Source organism: Oncorhynchus nerka, linkage group LG20 (genome assembly GCF_034236695.1).
Source record: "Oncorhynchus nerka isolate Pitt River linkage group LG20, Oner_Uvic_2.0, whole genome shotgun sequence".
Lineage (NCBI taxonomy): Eukaryota > Metazoa > Chordata > Actinopteri > Salmoniformes > Salmonidae > Oncorhynchus > Oncorhynchus nerka.
The window spans coordinates 561180-584261 of NC_088415.1; the positions used below are offsets into that span (position 1 = coordinate 561180).

Here is a 23082-nt window from a genome sequence, read left to right on the forward strand (position 1 = left end):
GTAGGTAGACTATATTACATGGATTTATTGTGAATGTGTAGGTAGACTATATTACATGGATTTATTGTGATGGTGTAGGTAGACTATATTACATGGATTTATTGTGATGGTGTAGACTATATTACATAGATTTATTGTGATGGTGTAGGTAGACTATATTACATGGATTTATTGTGATGGTGTAGACTATATTACATGGATTTATTGTGATGGTAGACTATATTGGATTTATTGTGATGGTGTAGGTAGACTATATTACATGGATTTATTGTGATGGTGTAGGTAGACTATATTACATGGATTTATTGTGATGGTGTAGACTATATTACATGGATTTATTGTGATGGTGTAGGTAAACTATATTACATGGATTTATTGTGATGGTGTAGGTAGACTATATTACATGGATTTATTGTGTTGGTGTAGGTAGACTATATTACATGGATTTATTGTGAAGGTGTAGGTAGACTATATTACATGGATTTATTGTGAAGGTGTAGACTATATTACATGGATTTATTGTGACGGTGTAGGTAGACTATATTACATGGATTTATTGTGATGGTGTAGACTATATTACATGGATTTATTGTGAAGGTGTAGACTATATTACATGGATTTATTGTGATGGTGTAGGTAGACTATATTACATGGATTTATTGTGATGGTGTAGGTAGACTATATTACATGGATTTATTTTGATGGTGTAGACTATATTACATGGATTTATTGTGATGGTGTAGGTAGACTATATTACATGGATTTATTGTGATGGTGTAGGTAGACTATATTACATGGATTTATTGTGATGGTGTAGGTAGACTATATTACATGGATTTATTGTGATGGTGTAGGTAGACTATATTACATGGATTTATTGTGATGGTGTAGGTAGACTATATTACATGGATTTATTGTGATGGTGTAGGTAGACTATAGTACATGGATTTAATGTGATGGTGTAGGTAGACTATATTACATGGATTTATTGTGATGGTGTAGGTAGACTATAGTACATGGATTTATTGTGTAGGTAGACTATATTACATGGATTTATTGTGATGGTGTAGACTATATTACATGGATTTATTGTGTAGGTAGACTATATTACATGGATTTATTGTGATGGTGTAGACTATATTACATGGATTTATTGTGATGGTGTAGGTAGACTATATTACATGGATTTATTGTGATGGTGTAGACTATATTACATGGATTTATTGTGATGGTGTAGACTATATTACATGGATTTATTGTGATGGTGTAGACTATATTACATGGATTTATTGTGATGGTGTAGACTATATTACATGGATTTATTGTGATGGTGTAGACTATATTACATGGATTTATTGTGATGGTGTAGACTATATTACATGGATTTATTGTGATGGTGTAGGTAGACTATATTACATGGCTTTATTGTGATGGTGTAGGTAGACTATAGTACATGGATTCATTGTGAAGGAGTAGACTATATTACATGGATTTATTGTGATGGTGTAGGTAGACTATAGTACATGGATTTATTGTGATGGTGTAGACTATATTACATGGATTTATTGTGATGGTGTAGACTATAGTACATGGATTTATTGTGATGGTGTAGGTAGACTATATTACATGGATTTATTGTGATGGTGTAGACTATATTACATGGATTTATTGTTATGGTGTAGGTAGACTATATTACATGGATTTATTGTGATGGTGTAGGTAGACTATATTACATGGATTTATTGTGTAGGTAGACTATATTACATGGATTTATTGTGTAGGTAGACTATATTACATGGATTTATTGTGATGGTGTAGACTATATTACATGGATTTATTAGACTTTTTAAAATGTAGACTGTTTACATGGTCTCCATTGTGATGGTGTGAGGTAGACTATAGGTCTGCATCAGTGATTTAGGCTGTGATGGTGTAGATGTTCTATAAGGTCTGCATCAGGATTTATTGTGTGGTGTAGATGTTCAAAAGGTCTCCATCAGTGATGTAGGCTGTGTGTGGATGTAGATGTTCCAAGGTCTGCATCAGTGTGATGTGTGTGGATGTAGATGTTACAATGGATTTATTGCATCAGGTAGATATACATGGATTTGTGTGTGGATGTAGATGTTCAACATGGTCTCCATTTGATTAGACTTTTTAAAATGTAGATGTTCAAAAGGTCTCCATCAGTGATGTAGGCTGTGAGTGGATGTAGATGTTCCAAAGGTCTGCATCAGTGATATAGGCTGTGTGTGGATGTAGATGTTCCAAAGGTCTGCATCAGTGATATAGGCTGTGTGTGGATGTAGATGTTCCAAAGGTCTGCATCAGTGATGTAGGCTGTGTGTGGATGTAGATGTTCCAAAGGTCTGCATCAGTGATATAGGCTGTGTGTGGATGTAGATGTTCCAAGGTCTGCATCAGTGATGTAGGCTGTGTGTGGATGTAGATGTTCCAAAGGTCTGCATCAGTGATGTAGGCTGTGTGTGGATGTAGATGTTCCAAGGTCTGCATCAGTGATGTAGGCTGTGTGTGGATGTAGATGTTCCAAAGGTCTGCATCAGTGATGTAGGCTGTGTGTGGATGTAGATGTTCCAAAGGTCTGCATCAGTGATGTAGGCTGTGTGTGGATGTAGATGTTCCAAAGGTCTGCATCAGTGATGTAGGCTGTGTGTGGATGTAGATGTTCCAAAGGTCTGCATCAGTGATGTAGGCTGTGTGTGGATGTAGATGTTCCAAAGGTCTGCATCAGTGATGTAGGCTGTGTGTGGATGTAGATGTTCCAAAGGTCTGCATCAGTGATGTTGGCTGTGTGTGGATGTAGATGTTCCAAAGGTCTGCATCAGTGATGTAGGCTGTGTGTGGATGTAGATGTTCCAAAGGTCTGCATCAGTGATGTTGGCTGTGTGTGGATGTAGATGTTCCAAAGGTCTGCATCAGTGATGTAGGCTGTGAGTGTCAACCAGGAGACGCTAAATGTGTTTATGTTAATTAACGGTCAATTAGCGTGAGACTGACAGTTATTGGCTGACAAAATGTCATGACCACCAACACCCAAGGGGTGATGTTCCAAGGGGATTTTAACTGTGTGTGTGTGTGTGTGTAGATGGTGATGTTCCTAGGGGATTTTACAGTGCCTTGCGAAAGTATTCGGCCCCCTTGAACTTTGCGAACTTTTGCCACATTTCAGGCTTCAAACATAAAGATATAAAACTGTATTTTTTTGTGAAGAATCAACAACAAGTGGGACACAATCATGAAGTGGAACGGCATTTATTGGATATTAAAAAACTGAAAAATTGGGCATGCAAAATTATTCAGCCCCCTTAAGTTAATACTTTGTAGCGCCACCTTTTGCTGCGATTACAGCTGTAAGTCGCTTGGGGTATGTCTCTATTAGTTTTGCACATCGAGAGACTGACATTTTTTCCCATTCCTCCTTGCAAAACAGCTCAAGCTCAGTGAGGTTGGATGGAGAGCATTTGTGAACAGCAGTTTTCAGTTCTTTCCACATATTCTCGATTGGATTCAGGTCTGGACTTTGACTTGGCCATTCTAACACTTGGATATGTTTATTTTTGAACCATTCCATTGTAGATTTTGCTTTATGTTTTGGATCATTGTCTTGTTGGAAGACAAATCTCCGTCCCAGTCTCAGGTCTTTTGCAGACTGTATTTGGCTCCATCCATCTTCCCATCAATTTTAACCATCTTCCCTGTCCCTGCTGAAGAAAAGCAGGCCCAAACCATGATGCTGCCACCACCATGTTTGACAGTGGGGATGGTATGTTCAGGGTGATGAGCTGTGTTGCTTTTACGCCAAACATAACGTTTTGCATTGTTGCCAAAGAGATCAATTTTGGTTTCATCTGACCAGAGCACCTTCTTCCACATGTTTGGTGTGTCTCCCAGGTGGCTTGTGGCAAACTTTAAACGACACTTTTTATGGATATCTTTAAGAAATGGCTTTCTTCTTGCCACTCTTCCATAAAGGCCAGATTTGTGCAATATATGACTGATTGTTGTCCTATGGACAGAGTCTCCCACCTCAGCTGTAGATCTCTGCAGTTCATACAGAGTGATCATGGGCCTCTTGGCTGCATCTCTGATCCGTCTTCTCCTTGTATGAGCTGAAAGTTTAGAGGGACGGCCAGGTCTTGGTAGATTTGCAGTGGTCTGATACTCCTTCCATTTCAATATTATCGCTTGCACAGTGCTCCTTGGGATATTTAAAGCTTGGGAAATCTTTTTGTATCCAAATCCGGCTTTAAACTTCTTCACAACAGTATCTCGGACCTGCCTGGTGTGTTCCTTGTTCTTCATGATGCTCTCTGCGCTTTTAACGGACCTCTGAGACTATCACAGTGCAGGTGCATTTATACGGAGACTTGATTACACACAGGTGGATTGTATTTATCATCATTAGTAATTTAGGTCAACATTGGATCATTCAGAGATCCTCACTGAACTTCTGGAGAGAGTTTGCTGCACTGAAAGTAAAGGGGCTGAATAATTTTGCACGCCCAATTTTTCAGTTTTTGATTTGTTAAAAAAGTTTGAAATATCCAATAAATGTCGTTCCACTTCACGATTGTGTCCCACTTGTTGTTGATTCTTCACAAAAAAATACAGTTTTATATCTTTATGTTTGAAGCCTGAAATGTGGCAAAAGGTCGCAAAGTTCAAGGGGGCCGAATACTTTCGCATGTCACTGTAACTGTGTGTGTGTGTGTGTAGATGGTGATGTTCCTAGGGGATTTTAACTGTGTGTGTGTGTGTGTGTGTGTGTGTAGATGGTGATGTTCCTAGGGGATTTTAACTGTGTGTGTGTGTGTAGATGGTGATGTTCCTAGGGGATTTTAACTGTGTGTGTGTGTGTGTGTGTGTGTGTGTAGATGGTGATGTTCCTAGGGGATTTTAACTGTGTGTGTGTGCGTGTGTGTGTGTGTGTGTGTGTGTGTGTGTAGATGGTGATGTTCCTAGGGGATTTTAACTGTGTGTGTGTGTGTGTGTGTAGATGGTGATGTTCCTAGGGGATTTTAACGCTGACTGTGGCTACGTGGCCAAGAAGAACAGGCAGCATGTACGTCTCTATAGTAACCAGGCCTTCCTGTGGCTAATAGGGGACACAGAGGACACCACCGTTAGACAAACCACCACCTGTGCCTACGACAGGTACGTCTGTGTGTCTGTGTGTGTTCGTGTTCGTGTGTGTGTGTGTGTGTGTGTGTGTGTGTGAGCGCATCGAAGGCTGTCCAGTGCACTGGTCTACAATGCACCTTTGATTGAATACCCAACCTGTGGTAACCCTGTGTGGTAACCCTGTGTGGTAATCCTGTGTGGTAACCCTGTGTGGTAACCCTGTGTGTTAACCCTGTGTGTTAACCCTGTGTGTTAACCCTGTGTGGTAATCCTGTGTGGTAATCCTGTGTGTTAACCCTGTGTGGTAACCCTGTGTGGTAACCCTGTGTGGTAACCCTGTGTGGTAATCCTGTGTGTTAACCCTGTGTGTTAATCCTGTGTGTTAATCCTGTGTGGTAATCCTGTGTGGTAATCCTGTGTGGTAATCCTGTGTGGTAATCCTGTGTGGTAATCCTGTGTGGTAATCCTGTGTGGTAATCCTGTGTGTTAATCCTGTGTGGCAATCCTGTACGGACTCACAGAGGAACAGGTAACCCTGTCAATTCAGCAGGCAACACACCCACAGAGTATCCCTGTGTGTTAACCCCTGTGTGTTAATCTGAAACACACCCACAGAGTCAATTAACCCTGTGTGTTAACCCTGTGTGTTAATCCTGTGTGTTAACCCTGTGTGTGTTGTAGGATCGTGGTCCACGGGGCATTTGAAAAAGCCATTGTGCCCCAGTCCGCACAACCTTTCAACTTCGCCAAAGAATACGGACTCACAGAGGAACAGGTAACACACCCACATAGTCAATTCAGCAGGCAACACACCCACAGAGTCAATTCATAAGGCAACACACCAACAGAGTCAATTCAACAGGAAACACACCCACAGAGTCAATTCAACAGGAAACACACCCACAGAGTCAATTCAACAGGCAACACACCCACATAGTCAATTCAACAGGCAACACACCCACAGAGTCAATTCAACAGGAAACACACCCACAGAGTCAATTCAACAGGAAACACACCCACAGAGTCAATTCAACAGGCAACACACCCACAGAGTCAATTCAACAGGAAACACACCCACAGAGTCAATTCAACAGGCAACACACCCACAGAGTCAATTCAACAGGCAACACACCCACAGAGTCAATTCAACAGGCAACACACCCACAGAGTCAATTCAACAGGAAACACACCCACACCCACAGAGTCAATTCAACAGAGGAAACACACCCACAGAGTCAATTCAACAGGCAACACACCCACAGAGTCAATTCAACAGGAAACACACCCACAGAGTCAATTCAACAGGAAACACACCCACAGAGTCAATTCAACAGGCAACACACCCACAGAGTCAATTCAACAGGAAACACACCCACAGAGTCAATTCAACAGGAAACACACCCACAGAGTCAATTCAACAGGTAACACACCCACAGAGTCAATTCAACAGGAAACACACCCACAGAGTCAATTCAACAGGAAACACACCCACAGAGTCAATTCAACAGGCAACACACCCACAGAGTCAATTCAACAGGCAACACACCCACAGAGTCAATTCAACAGGCAACACACCCACAGAGTCAATTCAACAACACACCCACAGAGTCAATTCACACCCACAGAGTCAATTCAACAGGTAACACACCCACAGAGTCAATTCAACAGGAAACACACCCACAGAGTCAATTCAACAGGAAACACACCCACAGAGTCAATTCAACAGGAAACACACCCACAGAGTCAATTCAGGAAGGATATTATATCAATGTGTGCATGTGTGTCTTTTCCAGGCGCTGGACGTCAGTGACCACTACCCAGTGGAGGTTGAGTTGAAGGCGGGGTCAGAACATTTGGGAGGCCACACCCTTCTGATCATCCTCATGGCCTTCTTCATCTCCACCTGAACCTGTGGCCACGTTCCAGGCCGACTATACTGCCTTGCATCAACCAATGGTTGTGTCCCGTCAAGCATCAGATGGCTATACTGTATCATATGATGTGCACTGAACAAAAATGTAAACACCACATTAAACATTTTCAAAGATTTTACTGAGTTACAGTTCATAGAAGGAAATCAGTCAATTTAAATAAATTAGGCCCTAATCTATGGATTTCACATGATTGGTAGGGGCACAGCCATGGGTTGGCCTGGAAGGGCATAGGCCCACCCATTGGGGAGCCAGGCTAAGCCAATAAGAATACGTTTTTCCCCATAACGGGCTTTATTACAGACAGAAATGCTCCACAGTACCCCCTCCTCAGACCATTCCACAAGTGAAGAAGCCAGATGTGGAGGTCCTGGGCTGGCGTGGTTACACGTGGTCTGCGGTTTTTAGTCCGGTTGGACGTACTTCCCAATTCTCTAAAACAAGGTTGGATGTGGCTTATGGTAGAGATATGCACATTCAATTATCTGGCAACAGCTCTGGTGGGCATTCCTGCAGTCAGAATGCCAATTGCACACTCCCTCAAAACTTGAGACATCTGTGGCATTGTGTTTTGTGACAAAACTGCACGTTTTAGAGTGGCTTTTTATTGTCCCCAGCGTAATGATCATGCTGTTTATTCAGCTTCTTGATATGCCACACCTGTAAGGTGGATGGATTATCTTGGCGAAGGAGAAATGCTCACTAACAGGGAAACACATTTGTGCACAAAATCTTAGAGAAATAAGCTTTTTTTTTTGCATATGAATTTGAATTTCTGGGATTTAACCCCAATTTGCTCCAGCACAGTACTTCTATAGCTGACCCTGTAAAACATTTCACTGTACCTATCCGATATATGTAACAATAAAACAGGTTTTTTGCTGACACACAGGATTATCCAATCAAACACCTATTTCAGTAGTTCCATAGTACCTCATAGCTCAATGAAATCACAGAACGACCGTTATGATCAGAACCTGAATGACTACTACCTGAATGATCAGAACCTGAATGACTACTACCTGAATGATCAGAACCTGAATGACTACTACCTGAATGATCAGAACCTGAATGACTGCTACCTGAATGATCAGAACCTGAATGACTACTACCTGAATGATCAGAACCTGAATGACTACTACCTGAATGATCAGAACCTGAATGACTACTACCTGAATGATCAGAACCTGAATGACTACTACCTGAATGATCAGAACCTGAATGACTGCTACCTGAATGATCAGAACCTGAATGACTACTACCTGAATGATCAGAACCTGAATGACTGCTACCTGAATGATCAGAACCTGAATGACTACTACCTGAATGATCAGAACCTGAATGACTACTACCTGAATGACTACTACCTGAATGATCAGAACCTGAATGACTACTACCTGAATGATCAGAACCTGAATGACTACTACCTGAATGATCAGAACCTGAATGACTACTACCTGAATGATCAGAACCTGAATGACTACTACCTGAATGATCAGAACAGGAAACGTGAGCACACACGGCGCCACTAGTTTGTAAACCGACACTGACAGGTTTGATGGAATTCTAGCCTGGGTTTCAGGAGCCTGAACACCAAAGCCTTACTCACGTCAGCCATTAATACCAGGATATTTACTGTGTATGTTTTTATGTAAGGAAATATATTTTTACACTGCACAAGACATCCACTGGGGACAGTATGTATCGATTGTATTGAATTCAAAGGGGAGAGGCTCTAAAGGACACGACAGACCTGTAAAACTGGCCCTTAACCTATTCTTATCAAATCAAATGTGACGAACAGGTGTAGACCTTACAGTGAAATGCTGACTGACAAGCTCTTATTAACCAACAATGCAGTTAAGAATGTATAAAGGATCATTAAAAAATCAAAGTAACAAATAATTAAAGATCAGCAGTAAATAAAAATAGCGGGACTATATACAGGGTATTACGGTACAGAGTCAATGTGGAGGCTATATACAGGGTATTACGGTACAGAGTCAATGTGGAGGCTATATACAGGGTATTACGGTACAGAGTCAATGTGGAGACTATGTACAGGGTATTACGGTACAGAGTCAATGTAGAGGCTATATACAGGGTATTACGGTACAGAGTCAATGTGGAGGCTATATACAGGGTATTACGGTACAGAGTCAATGTGGAGGCTATATACAGGGTATTACGGTACAGAGTCAATGTGGAGGCTATATACAGGGTATTACGGTACAGAGTCAATGTGGAGGCTATATACAGGGTATTACGGTACAGAGTCAATGTGGAGGCTATATACAGGGTATTACGGTACAGAGTCAATGTGGAGGCTATATACAGGGTATTACGGTACAGAGTCAATGTGGAGGCTATATACAGGGTATTACGGTACAGAGTCAATGTGGAGACTATGTACAGGGTATTACGGTACAGAGTCAATGTGGAGGCTATATACAGGGTATTACGGTACAGAGTCAATGTGGAGGCTATATACAGGGGGTACTGGTACAGAGTCAATGTGGAGGCTATATACAGGGTATTACGGTACAGAGTCAATGTGGAGGCTATATACAGGGGGTACTGGTACAGAGTCAATGTGGAGGCTATATACAGGGTGTACCGGTACAGAGTCAATGTGGAGGCTATATACAGGGGGTAGCAGTACAGAGTCAATGTGGAGGCTATATACAGGGGGTACTGGTACAGAGTCAATGTGGAGGCTATATACAGGGTATTACGGTACAGAGTCAATGTGGAGGCTATATACAGGGTATTACGGTACAGAGTCAATGTGGAGGCTATATACAGGGGGTACTGGTACAGAGTCAATGTGGAGGCTATATACAGGGTGTACCGGTACAGAGTCAATGTGGAGGCTATATACAGGGGGTAGCAGTACAGAGTCAATGTGGAGGCTATATACAGGGGGTACTGGTACAGAGTCAATGTGGAGGCTATATACAGGGTATTACGGTACAGAGTCAATGTGGAGGCTATATACAGGGGGTACTGGTACAGAGTCAATGTGGAGGCTATATACAGGGTATTATGGTACAGAGTCAATGTGGAGGCTATATACAGGGGGTACTGGTACAGAGTCAATGTGGAGGCTATATACAGAGGGTACCGGTACAGAGTCAATGTGGAGGCTATATACAGGGGGTACTGGTACAGAGTCAATGTGGAGGCTATATACAGGGGGTACTGGTACAGAGTCAATGTGGAGGCTATATACAGGGTATTACGGTACAGAGTCAATGTGGAGGCTATATACAGGGTATTACGGTATAGAGTCAATGTGGAGGCTATATACAGGGGGTACCGGTACAGAGTCAATGCGGAGACTATATACAGGGGGTACCGGTACAGAGTCAGTGTGGAGGCTATATACAGGGGGTACTGGTACAGAGGACATTTCTGAAATGAAATCTAGTTTTGCAGGTCATGAGTGGCCATACAATCTTTCCCAATTCAAAGCCACTGGTGCCTGGTAGCCATGTTTTATCACGTCTATAGTCACGTTAAGCTGGGCGTACACTACACATGCTGGCCCTGATATAGCTGTCCCTGACAAGTTCAGATCGGAGACAAAATCCCCATTTTGCTGCCTACTCTGGGCGCGAGGCCATCACCAGGCTCATTTAATGTGTGCATGTCAATGCTCTTGTAGTGTGTGATGTGCAACGGCTAGGTTTGAAAACAGTGATAAGCAGTAGTCAATAAGAGCTCACCAGAGAAGAAGTGAGATAACGTATCACATCACCCAGAATGTATAGACTCTGGAGCAGGAGCCATGACTACTACTAGTATGGATGTATAGACTCTGCAGTCATGACTACTACTAGTATGGATGTATAGACTCTGCAGTCATGACTACCGGTACTACTAGTATGGATGTATAGACTCTGCAGTCATGACTACCGGTACTACTAGTATGGATGTATAGACTCTGGAACCATGACTACTACTAGTATGGACGTATAGACTCTGGAGCAGGAGCCATGACTACTACTAGTATGGATGTATAGACTGGAGCAGTAACCATGACTACTACTAGTATGGATGTATAGACTCTGCAGTCAGGACTACCGGTACTACTAGTACGGATGTATAGACTCTGAAGTCATTTACATTTACATTTAAGTCATTTAGCAGACGCTCTTATCCAGAGCGACTTACAAATTGGTGCATTCACCTTATGACATCCAGTGGAACAGCCACTTTACAATAGTGCATCTAATTCTTGACTACCGGTACTACTAGTATGGATGTATACTCTGGAACAGTAACCATGACTACTACGTGTTTGCCTTTAACCAAAAGCGTCAAATCATTACAAGCAATGGTATTTACTATGTATTGGCTACTTCGCTATGAGTGAATGTCTGACTGAAAACGCTGGAGGCTCCTTAAAGCCACAGCTCGTTCTGGCCATATTAATCTAATCACATTGATTGTGAGAGCGTGGTATTGAGAATCCTCAGGACCAAGCGAAGCATCTCGGTGTTTAAACACCCGTCCATGCCACTACGTTGGCAAGACAAAAAAATTGAAGAAAGATTGTTTAATGAGAGGATGTTGGAAGTGGTGTAGTGTGCGCCCGGTCTTAGGGACAAGACAAGGCTTTTCGTAACCACAACATTAGTAGAGAAAAAACCTCTAGCAACACACATCTCGGAATTGTCTCTATTTGGGTGGCAGCTATGGGCTTACACATTAATAAAGGGAGTTCCCCCAATAAATTACATGCCCCGATTTACTTTTTTATCACGTTAATCTTTGACTGTAAGCCATCAGGTCTGTCGCTAAACAACCCACCCGTCTATAAGGGCACTGCGTTCATCCACCTCTGGCCTGCTCGCTTCCCTACCACTGAGGAAGTACAGTTCCCGCTCAGCCCAGTCAAAACTGTTCGCTGCTCTGGCCCCCCAATGGTGGAACAAACTCCCTCACGACGCCAGGACAGGGGAGTCAATCACCACCTTCCGGAGACACCTGAAACCCCACCTCTTTAAGGAATACCTAGGATAGGATAAAGTAATCCTTCTCACCCCCCTTAAAAGATTTAGATGCACTACTGTTCCACTGGATGTCATAAGGTGAAAGCACCAATTTGTAAGTCGCTCTGGATAAGAGCGTCTGCTAAATGACTTAAATGTAAATGTTAAATGATAATGCCCTTACGCAGTATGTCATCTTCACGGAGTCTTGTCCCGTTAATGAACAGACAAGTGCAGCGTTTGTAACGCAAGATAGAGCCCTTTAGTCAGAGATCACAATTATTTTGGGAGCTTGCAAAATGACCTTTTCATTCAAGACAGGATACATATAGTATTTCAGGTGATAGGTTGTTTAGTTACTTTTTCCTCAACTTTATTGCAAGCCAATTTTCATATTCTGTGGTTTGGTAACTTCCTGTCCTTTGACAGACTGGCTGGACTGAAGACGAAAAGTTTCAAAACGGAGGCGTCCGTCTCGCAACTGCACCTTCAACCACAGGGGGGCGTTGCCCTTCCACTCTTGTGGACGTGCCCATTGAAATGCAAGACATCCGGCGCAACGCAACAAGTGCTTATGGGTAATGTGAACATGGCTTAAAGTTGCAACCGGAGCCTCTGGTCCAGAGCGCTTTAGAAGAGCTGTGACATGACAAATTAAAACAGGCAGTTCTCATTTTGGATAGTAGTACTCAGTGGCGACCCGTCATTCAGGGCAGAGCTACATTTCGCCTGTTTTGGCAATAGTACGTGTCACATACCAGTTTGCAAACAATGTAAAACAATATATTTAACCTTAACTAGGCAAGCCAGTTAAGAACAAATTCTTATTTACAATGACTGCCTCCACCGGTCAAACTCGGACGGCGCTGGGCTGGGCCGATTGTGCACGGTCTTATGGGGAGATAATCAACATAGGGGTTGGTAATGTCCTCGTTGCGCCATGATTGGCTCAATGTTCTGTCATTCACGGGGACACTACCTCAGGGCAAAATCTGAGGTGCTGCCAGTTTTCCCCAGAGGCCTTGGAAGCTCCAGAAAATGACCATTTTCCCACCAGGACCGCCACGCCACCTTCCTGTACAATTGAGCACAAAAATGTATTGTAATATGCCAGGGAGATCTGTATACTGTAGCAAGCGGTTCGGGTGAGGCACATGTGCTACTAATAATTGTCCATTTCCCCCTCATAACTAAGCCCACAGTTCTGACTTGGCGGTGCACGTCACCTGTTTTAGACGAAAGTTATCATTGAATATTGTAAGTTCATCGTCTGCTTATATGCCCCCCTTTAGCCTCCGGTTCTGACTTGGGCCGTTCTGTTAGTTAGTGTGTTGAACAATGACTACACCAGTCTACGCTCGCCTCTTACCCACTCGTCCCCTTTATGCCATAGTTTGTACATCTCAATTGTCAGTAGAAACCACATCTGCTATAGCAAGTCAGCCATGTTTTTTTTAAAGACAGTAAACGAGGCTGAATGAACTGTTTAAACAGCCCGACAAGGCTCCACTGATAGCCAGGTGTAGCGGTAAGGATTCACTCAATGGTGCTGAAAATAAATCTCTGCTGTTCGGACAGCTTTATGTCGGGCCCAGTTATACTGCAATTAATTGTTATGAAATGTAGTGGCTTGCTGGCACGCATCCTAAGATTAACATGCTACAATCACCACCGGCAGTACCTCATGTACAATACTGCCGTTCCTAGTTAATATTTCAGTAAAAGAAATGAGCTCATTATAAAGTCCTTCCCCCTTACTCACCTTGTCCAAGTCAACCTCTCATCTGAAGTCAGAATCAGCAGTGAAATGACAACAAGAGCAGGTCAAGTTTAATATTTTATTTTGCCCGACAATTCAGATGTATTCATTCACCATGTCTGACCCTCTTGTGAAGCAGAGGACCAGACAGGCATCCTATGGGATGTTGAACCCGTCCAGACCGTCTGTAGTTGGGCGTCTAGATGGCGTGAATCTTCTTCCAACGAGCCAGAGGACCAGTCGAAGGGATGTACTTCACCCCACAGCCGTCAGGAATCACACGCTTTTCAGCCATCATTTGATCAAAGTCCACCGCGTTGAACTTGGTGAAGCCGTACTTCTTGGACATGTGGATCTGAGGGAGGGAGAGGTGAGTGATCAGAGGTCCTCTACAGACAGCGATGTTTCTCAGTGTGTAAAGGGACGTGGCCCTTAAGACGTTTAAAACCCCATAGCCCCCGGAAATCTTATTTGCATAATAAAACAAACATCTAACGTATGAACGGTTTGGCTACAAACTATTATGACCTGGATGGAAAGGAGACTCAAACACAATTGTGTTCTCAGTTTACGCTTAAAACATCAACTAAAGTGTCTTGGACCCCTCCAAAGTCATTACAGTTGATCTGACTTCTGTTGAGTCCAAACAGTTTGGGCTACACTATTAAGACCCCTCTGGAAAGGTGAGTCTCAATGTTGGTTGTTTGGCATTATGACACCTCCAGGCTGCAAGGCTCACCTGAAGTCTGGAACCAAGCAAAACTTTTTTTTTGGAAGTATAGGTGAAGACGGTTTAGTGCCAAAAATAAAGGGTTAAATGTGTCGTTTTTAAATCCCATCTTTCTTCAGTCTCTCAGATATAGAACAGACATTTCAGAGCTTTTGGGGCCCATCTGTTATTCAATGTGTTGGTATCACATTTGATCAGTTATCCCCAGTGTGTTCGTATTTCAAGTGTGTGTCCAGGTGAGTGTGTGTCCAGGTGAGTGTGTGTCCAGGTGAGTTGTTACCTTCTGTCGCCCGGGGAACTTGAACTTGGCTCTGCGGAGAGCCTCGATAATGTGCTCCTTGTTGCTGGCCTTGGTGCGGACAGACATGATCACCTGACCGATTCTAACACGGGCCACGGTGCCCAGGGGTTTACCGAACGCACCACGCATCCCTGTCTGGAGCCTAGAAACACAGAACACACGTTTAACTGACGGACAGACAGAACACATTGAATTATGGGACGACACACATCCAATGTTCCTGGACACATGGAATGGAGTCTAATTGCACCCGCTAATGAAGGTCACTGTTTCCTACTTGCTTTTTGACTCAGAAAAAGCTGGTGACCACTGTACCACGTAGTTCACTACTGTTGACCAGAGGCCTATGGCCCGGGGGGTCCACAACCCCCCCCCAGTCGGTCCCGGTCCACAACCCACCCCCCCAGCCCAGTCGGTCCACAGTCGGTCCCGGTCCACCCCCCCCCCAGCCCAGTCGGTCCCGGTCCACAACCCCCCCAGCCCAGTCGGTCCCGGTCCACAACCCCCCCCCCAGCCCAGTCGGTCCCGGTCCACAACCCCCCAGCCCAGTCGGTCCCGGTCCACAACCCCCCCAGCCCAGTCCCGGTCCACAACCCCCCAGCCCAGTCCCAACAACCCCCCAGCCCAGTCGGTCCCGGTCCACAACCCCCCAGCCCAGTCGGTCCCGGTCCACAACCCCCCCCAGCCCAGTCGGTCCCGGTCCACAACCCCCCAGCCCCGGTCCCGGTCCACAACCCCCCAGCCCAGTCGGTCCCGGTCCACAACCCCCCCAGCCCAGTCCACAACCCCCCAGCCCAGTCGGTCCCGGTCCCACCCAGCCCAGTCCCCCCCAGCCCAGTCGGTCCCGGTCCACAACCCCCCCCAGCCCAGTCGGTCCCGGTCCACAACCCCCCAGCCCAGTCGGTCCCGGTCCACAACCCCCCCAGTCGGTCCCGGTCCACAACCCCCCAGCCAGCCCGTCCCGGTCCACAACCCCCCAGCCAGCCCGTCCCGGTCCACAACCCCCCAGCCCAGTCGGTCCCGGTCCACAACCCCCAGCCCAGTCAGTCCTGGTCTGACGCACTGCAGCACCAGTTGTAAAGCATTGTCTCAGCGGTCCCTTAAAGGGGCCAGCACCTCCCAGCTGGCCTCATACACAACCACAGAGTTACTGTCTGCAGCCATTGCACACCAGAACCGCACGGCAGCGGGACTGGTCGGCTTAATAAGCTGCAGGTGTTTTAGGAGTTTAGAACAGTGCTGTACCTGGAAGGGGTGCAGGTGTGTTTTAGGAGTTTAGAACAGTGCTGTACCTGTCAGCCCCAGCGCAGGACAACATCTTGTTGATACGGATGACATGGAAGGGGTGCAGGCGGACCCGGATGTGGAAGCCGTCTTTTCCACAAGTCTTCACCATGTACTTGTTGGCACAGATAGATGGCTGCTAACAGGCAGAGCCAGAGCTAGAGGAGAGATGGGAGAGTTAACAGGCTGCTTCCAGAGCTAGAGGAGAGATGGGAGAGTTAACAGGCTGCTGCCTCTAGAGGAGAGATGGGAGAGTTAACAGGCTGCTTCCAGAGCTAGAGGAGAGATGGGAGAGTTAACAGGCTGCTGCCTCTAGAGGAGAGATGGGAGAGTTAACACAGGCCTCCAGAGGAGAGATGGGAGAGTTAACAGACTGCTTCCAGAGCTAGAAGAGAGATGGGAGAGTTAACAGGCTGCTTCCAGAGCTAGAAGAGAGATGGGAGAGTTAACAGGCTGCTTCCAGAGCTAGAGGAGAGATGGGAGAGTTAACAGGCTGCTTCCAGAGCTAGAGGAGAGATGGGAGAGTTAACAGGCTGCTTCCAGAGCTAGAGGAGAGATGGGAGAGTTAACACAGGCTGCCCCCAGAGCTAGAGGAGAGATGGGAGAGTTAACACAGGCTGCCCCCAGAGGAGAGATGGGAGAGTTAACAGGCTGCCCCCAGAGGAGAGATGGGAGAGTTAACAGGCTGCTGCCTCCAGAGGAGAGATGGGAGAGTTAACAGGCTGCTGCCTCCAGAGGAGAGATGGGAGAGTTAACAGGTTGCTTCCAGAGCTAGAGGAGAGATGGGAGAGTTAACACAGGCTGCCCCCAGAGGAGAGGTGGGAGAGTTAACAGACTGCCTCTAGAGCTAGAGATATGGAAAGTAGATTTAATGCGACATGGCAATCTGATCTTGCATTTTCAGAAGACAAAGTGTAACATTGTCAATGAGTGAGAGTGTGTCAGAGCATGGCTGACCGTCTCCAGAGAGGCACCCTCACCTTCAGAGGACAGCTGCTCGTACTCGTCAGAGACCATGTGACCACACAGAGGGAACTCGTCCACCCTGGCCTTCTTCCTGCCCAGGTCAAAGATCCTAATCTTAGGATCTACAGAGGTAAACAACAGGAGAGTTTTTACAAGAGGTTAATTGTTCATGTTGGTCTGAATGTCTTTAACAAAAAAAAAGGTACACTACGCAGAAATCACTCCATTTCCTGTTTGCTACAAGTCTAACAGGCCACCTAATTTCACTTGGTGACTAAACTAGTGTAGAGCAGGGCTTCCCAAACTCGGGTCTGGCCCCACCGGGTGCACGCTCTAGCACTACACAGCGGATGCAAATGAAAGCTTAATGAGTTGGTTGTTTGAATCAGCTGTGTAGTGCTCGGGGGCAAAACCCAAAACGGGCCCACGTTTGGGAAACCCTGGTGTACCAAATCATTGTAGCATCTGAACAGCTATGAAATATATTTTCCATAACCAAACATTTTATTTTCAGCTGGTGTACAAAAACTAAAGACTTAAGGGATAGAAATAGATCAGGCCCTGCTTATACCTGCTTTCAATGAGTGACATCTACACTGAATAAAAATATAAAACGCAACAATTCAGTCAACTAAAATCAACTCATTAGGCCCTAATCTATGGATTTCACGTGACTGGGAATACAGCTATGCATCGGTTCATCAGATACCTTCCCACAAAGGTAGGGGCCTGGATCAGAAAACCAGTCAGTATCTGGTGTGATCACCATTTGCCTCATGCAGCACGACACATCTCCTTCACATAGAGTTGATCAGGCTGGTGATTGTGGCCTGTGGAATGTTGTCCCACTCCTCTTCAATGGCGGTCAAAAGTTTCTGGATATCAGCGGGAACTGGAACACTGTCGTGCACATGGATCCAGAGCATCCCAAACATGCTCAACGGGTGACATGTCTGGTGAGTATGCAGGCCATGGAAAAACTGGGACATGTTCAGCTTCCAGGAATTGTGTACAGATCCTTGTGACATGACAACCACGTGACCAAAACGCTATTGTTTTTTTTAGTTGTCCATTCCACAACCCTACCATAAGGAACTTTTCACAACGATGACATCAGCAAACCACTCGCCCACACACGCAGTCTGCCCAGTACAGTTGAAACCAGGATTCATCCACGAAGCGCACACACGCCGTCTGCCCAGTACAGTTGAAACCAGGATTCATCCACGAAGCGCACACACGCCGTCTGCCCAGTACACTTCTCCAGCGTGCATCGAAGATCGGTTAAAACGGTTCCAGACCCAGGTGAGGACGACGAGCACAGACCCAGGTGAGGATGACGAGCACAGACCCAGGTGAGGACGACGAGCACAGACCCAGGTGAGGACGACGAGCACAGCTTCCGAGACGTTTGTGCAAACCCACAGCTGTCCGGGTGGCTGGTCTCAGACGATCACGCAGGTGAAGAAGCCGGATGAGGAGGTCCCGGGCTTGCGTGGTTACACGTGGTCTGCAGTTGAGGACCGGTTGGACGTACTGACGATTTCTAAAACAACGCGTAGGCAGCTTATGGTGGAGAAATGACAAAAATCGTCAAATTCTCTGGCAACAGCGCTGGTGGACTTTCCTTCAGTCAGCATGCCAATTGGACGCTCCCTGAACTAGAGACATGTGAGTGTTGTGTGACGTTTTGTCACACTTTAAAGTGGACTTTTATTGTCCCCAGTACAAGGTGCACTGTGTAATGATCACGCTGTTTAATCAGATTCCTGATATGCCACTCCTGGTGGATGGATTATCTTGGCAAAGGAAAAATTCTCACTAACGGGGATGTAAACCAGTTTGTTCACAAAATTGCGAGAAAAACGTTTTGGGAGAGTTGGGATCTGTTATTTCAGCTCATAAAACACAGGACCAACACTTTACAAGTTGCGTTTACATTTTTGTCCAGTATATAAGTCACTTCTGTGACTTTGGTCTGGTCACTCAAAAAGGTGTCATATTACAGCTGTAAGTGACCAAGTAGACAGAAGAGTTAACTAGCTACACCCTCAGTAGTGGTCAAAACTAAACGTTGTAAAGCGTTGTCTCAGCGGTCCCTTAAAGGGGCCAGCACCTCCCAGCTGGCCTCATACACAACCACAGAGTTACTGTCTGCAGCCATTGCACACCAGAACCGCACGGCAGCGGGACCGGTCGGCTTAATAAGCTGCAGTTAAGAACACGGCATGTTCCCGTTGAGTATTTAATAGATTCCCCCATTAGCCACTGCCAAGGCAACAGCTACTCTTCCTGGGGTCCAAACAGGAATAAACAATCACAAAACGCAACAGCCTCCACCAAAAAAATAAAATAACAAATGTACTATACAACGGGTGTATTACTAGTGGGTCTTCACAGTCAGTGTTGTCCTGAGAGGTACATATCTAATCTTACTGTGTGCGTTACTTGATGCCTGTTCAAATGGCTCGGCTCAGACGCCCATACGTACCCAACAAGACATGCCACCAGGGGTCTCTTCACAATTTAGAACGGATGCTAGGAAACTCGCAGTACTACACAGAGTTCTTTTAAATTGTGAAGAGACCCCTGGTGGCATGTCTTGTTGGGTACGTATGGGCGTCTGAGCAGAGCCATTTGAACAGGCAGTGATGCAGTCAATTTAGCATGAAATTGACATTGGCCCCTAAATGTACACTGAAGGTTAACAGCTCTGTTCTGGGCCGACTGAAATGAGCTTGTTTGAGTGGGAATAACCTCACAGTAAAGGAGAGAACTCACCAGGCACACCGCGACAGAAACGGGACTTGGGGTAGGGCTTGTTCTTGCAGTAGCGGTAGCTGAGGGAGACACAGATGGTTTATTCAAACAATTATTTTACATTTACGTCATCAGCTGACTAGCTGCAGTAACAAACGGATGTATTTTGGGTATAAAAATAATCTTTATGGAACAAAAGGAACACTTGCTGTCTAACTGAGAGTCTCGTCAGTGACAACAACCCGAAAATCAAAGGTAAACATTTAATTTGATTGCTTTTCTGATTCGTGACCAAGCTTCCTGCTGCTAGCTGGACATAATGCTATGCTAGGCTATCGATAAACTTAAAAACGCTTGTCTTGCTTTGGCTGTAAAGCCTAATTTCAAAATCTGAGACGACAGGGTGATTAACAAAAGGCTAAGCTGTATTTCACTATATTTTCTAGTAATATTTTTTGTCTGTTGCGTTATGCTAATTAGTGTCAGTTGATGCCAATTCTCCCGGATCTGTGAGTTCTAAGAATGAAGTAGTAAAAGTGAAATACCCCATTAATGCTTTTGATATGCTATTTTAATTAGTAGGATTTGGCTTTTGGTTCACAACGGCAAAGAGTGGGCATCATTTATATTAGATTAATCTTTGCTCAACTAAGGTTTGTGGTAAACTATTCCTTAGATTTGTCCATGTTTCTATTGTTTGTTCTACCCGATTGCCTGAGGCCTACCATGTTCTTAGGTTATTTCAAACGGAACTTCAGCCATTAGATACATTCTTTGTTCATGAAGTACCGAGGAGGGAGGGAGAAAGCCAGCAGGCATAAAAACTGAAGTCATTCAGAACAGATGGATAGAAGACTAAAAGGGGCTTTAAAAATACACTGGATTGTCCACTATAAAAACATTCAATGGGCTTCAGCGATACGGACCGGAACGAGAAACTTTCTGAGCTGCTTTGGTGAAAATCTTAAGTCTACTTTCCGCTTGCATTCTGTAAATTGTTTAACATTTATAGAAATAGGTTATAAAGGACTAAGCCACATGGCACTTTACTGTGGGGTTCCAGTCAAGTGGAAATAAACTATTCCTAGGCCATCACTTCACAACAGCTGTCAATCATCTGATACGTAACATCACCCAACCCTGCAGCCACTACACACTAGAACCACACAGGTCAGCTTAATAAGCTGCAGGGGTGACCAAGACTAAACAGCTTCTATCTCAAGGCCATCAGACTTAACCATCACTAGCCGGCCTCCACCCAGTACCCTGCCATCAACTTGGTCACGGTCACTAGCCAGCCCCCAGCCAGTAGCCTGCCATCAACTTAGTCACGGTCGCTAGCCGGCTACCACCCAGGTACTGAACTCTGCACCGTAGATGCTGCTGCCCTATGTACATAGACAGAATCACTGGTCACTAATACTTTTTTCCCCATACCGTTTTACCCACTTCATATGTATATACACTCTTCTAGTCAACGCCATCCTATTCAACTACTGCTGTGTGTACACACACACACCATTCTATCCTACGTGTTCAGAGATATTATGGATTTAGTACACATCGCACCCTTCCTTACAAACATAGAGTGCCTTTGGAAAGTATTCTGACCCCTTGACTTTATCCATAATTTGTTAGGTTACAACCTTATTCTAAAATCGCCCCCCCCAATCTACACACACACACACAATACCCCCATAATGACAAAGCAAAAAACACATTGAAAAAAAGTACAAATGTATGTAAACTGAAATTTGACAGTACATAAGTACTCAGACCCTTCCATCTGGCCATTCTACCATAAAGGCCTGATTAGTGGAGTGGTGCAAATATATATGTCTCCACAGAGGAACTCTGGAGCTCTGCCAGAGTGAACATTGGGTTCTTGATCACCTCCCTGACCAAGGCCTTTCCCCCGATTGAGCAGTTTGGCCATGTGGCCAGCTCTAGGAAGAGTCTTGATGGTTCCAAACTTCTTCCATTTAAGAATGATGGGAGGCCACAATTCCTTAGACCTCATGGCTTGGTTTTTGCTCTGGCATGCACTGTCAACTGGGGGACCTTATATAAATTAGGCACCTGTTTTTCATTCATTTTCCAATTTCTAAAAAAAACTGTATTTTCTTTGTCATTATGGGGTATAGTGTGTCGATTGAGTCCCCCCGCCCGATTGAGTCCCAGCTATGACTGTAGCGTAACAAAATGTGAACAATGGGAAGGGGGCTGAATACGGTTTGAAAGCACCGTATATCCATCACTGTATCTACCACAACCCTTCAGGATAGCGCTCACTGGCCTGGGAGACAGTTTTTATATGAAAATGTATCTTTCCTCTATTTCTATCAAATGTTTGTATCCAAACTTGCCTTTATTTAAATTTTTAGTAACTTAGACACCTATCTGGAGCGACTTAGTCATTGCATTCAATGTTTCTAAGCAGTCTCTCGTCCCGTTTCTGTGTAGAGATAAGTGGGTAAGGACCAGGAAGTTGCCTGTAGTGTGGACACACAAGTTCGTTTAACTATTTCTACAATCTATTCTTTTAGGTGTGTATTGTTAGATATTACTGCACAGTTCGAGCTAGGAACACAACCATTTCGCTACACGCACAATAACATCTAAATACGTATGTATATTAGATACTAAGGATATTTAGATATTCACGTATCTTTATTCCGTACAGTAAAAACCTCACTATGCTGTGTATTGTACCAATAGTCACAGATTAAAGTAATACACCAATAAACTCCATAATAAGTATGTTGATCAACCCACAAGTTGCAGAGGCTAGTTATGCTACCTAATGCCATTAGCAGTGTTAGCCTTCTAATCTAGCTAGCTACATCAGCTACTTTTAGTCAGGTGAATGACAGGGATGTAGACATCGCGGATAGTGCGTAACATACCATCAAGCGAGCTAATTTAATGACAACACAAATTGACGTAACGCCATATAAATAATTTGACATCAACCCTGTGAATGTAGCTAGCTGGCTAATTACTGCACATGGTGCAGACACATCCGCCATTTTGTATTTTCACCCAGTGTCAGACTTTATTTGAGCTAAAACCATGCAACAAAAACACTCACCATCGGGCTGGCCGGCGACCCATGGCTGCGATCTGTTAAAATAACACAAACACTTATTACAAATGGAAAGTAGCTATGGTCCTAGAGTGGACGAATACATTATTTTCTATAATTTTTAGAA

The 23082-nt window shown here is 44.6% G+C and overlaps 2 protein-coding genes and 2 non-coding genes across 5 annotated transcripts; 1 reads left to right on the forward strand and 3 right to left on the reverse strand.

Moving 5' to 3' along the window:
* Positions 1 to 4706: 4706 nt before the first annotated feature.
* Positions 4707 to 9133, forward strand: LOC135562773 (deoxyribonuclease gamma-like). 2 transcript variants are annotated; one of them, XM_065005108.1, is made up of 3 exons: positions 4707 to 5175; positions 5824 to 5917; positions 6936 to 9133. In XM_065005108.1, exon 3 carries the CDS (start codon positions 8018 to 8020, stop codon positions 8603 to 8605), a length of 588 nt encoding a protein of 195 aa, XP_064861180.1. In that variant the 5' UTR covers positions 4707 to 5175; positions 5824 to 5917; positions 6936 to 8017; the 3' UTR covers positions 8606 to 9133. The 2 variants fall into 2 exon arrangements, with proteins under 2 accessions (XP_064861180.1, XP_064861181.1); XM_065005109.1 differs by having other exon boundaries at positions 4943 to 5175; positions 6936 to 7191.
* A 4761-nt stretch (positions 9134 to 13894) lies between these two features.
* Positions 13895 to 23067, reverse strand: LOC115126610 (large ribosomal subunit protein uL16-like). The gene is made up of 7 exons (XM_065005110.1): positions 22962 to 23067; positions 19892 to 19950; positions 17125 to 17232; positions 16981 to 16991; positions 16153 to 16280; positions 14840 to 15002; positions 13895 to 14184 (listed from the first exon to the last, which is right to left on the reverse strand). Exons 1-7 carry the CDS (start codon positions 22982 to 22984, stop codon positions 14029 to 14031), a joined length of 648 nt encoding a protein of 215 aa, XP_064861182.1. The 5' UTR covers positions 22985 to 23067; the 3' UTR covers positions 13895 to 14028.
* LOC115126611 (small nucleolar RNA SNORA70) lies at positions 15943 to 16075 on the reverse strand. The gene has a single exon (XR_003863188.1). It is a non-coding gene; the product is annotated as a small nucleolar RNA SNORA70 (small nucleolar RNA).
* Positions 19193 to 19325, reverse strand: LOC115126612 (small nucleolar RNA SNORA70). Its single transcript, XR_003863189.1, has one exon. It is a non-coding gene; the product is annotated as a small nucleolar RNA SNORA70 (small nucleolar RNA).
* Positions 23068 to 23082: the final 15 nt, after the last annotated feature.

Bases quoted from the DNA above. Each gene is read 5' to 3' on its own strand.
- LOC135562773 (XM_065005108.1), top strand. From the start codon at position 8,018: ATGAAATCACAGAACGACCGTTATGATCAGAACCTGAATGACTACTAC.
- LOC115126610 (XM_065005110.1), bottom strand. From the start codon at position 22,984: ATGGGTCGCCGGCCAGCCCGATG. The intron at 17,233-19,891 runs GTGAGTTCTCTC...TTACCTCTGTAG, and splicing joins TTTCTGTCGCGGTGTGCCTG to ATCCTAAGATTAGGATCTTT. The intron at 15,003-16,152 runs GTACAGCACTGT...CTGTGTTTCTAG, and splicing joins TCCTGCGCTGGGGCTGACAG to GCTCCAGACAGGGATGCGTG.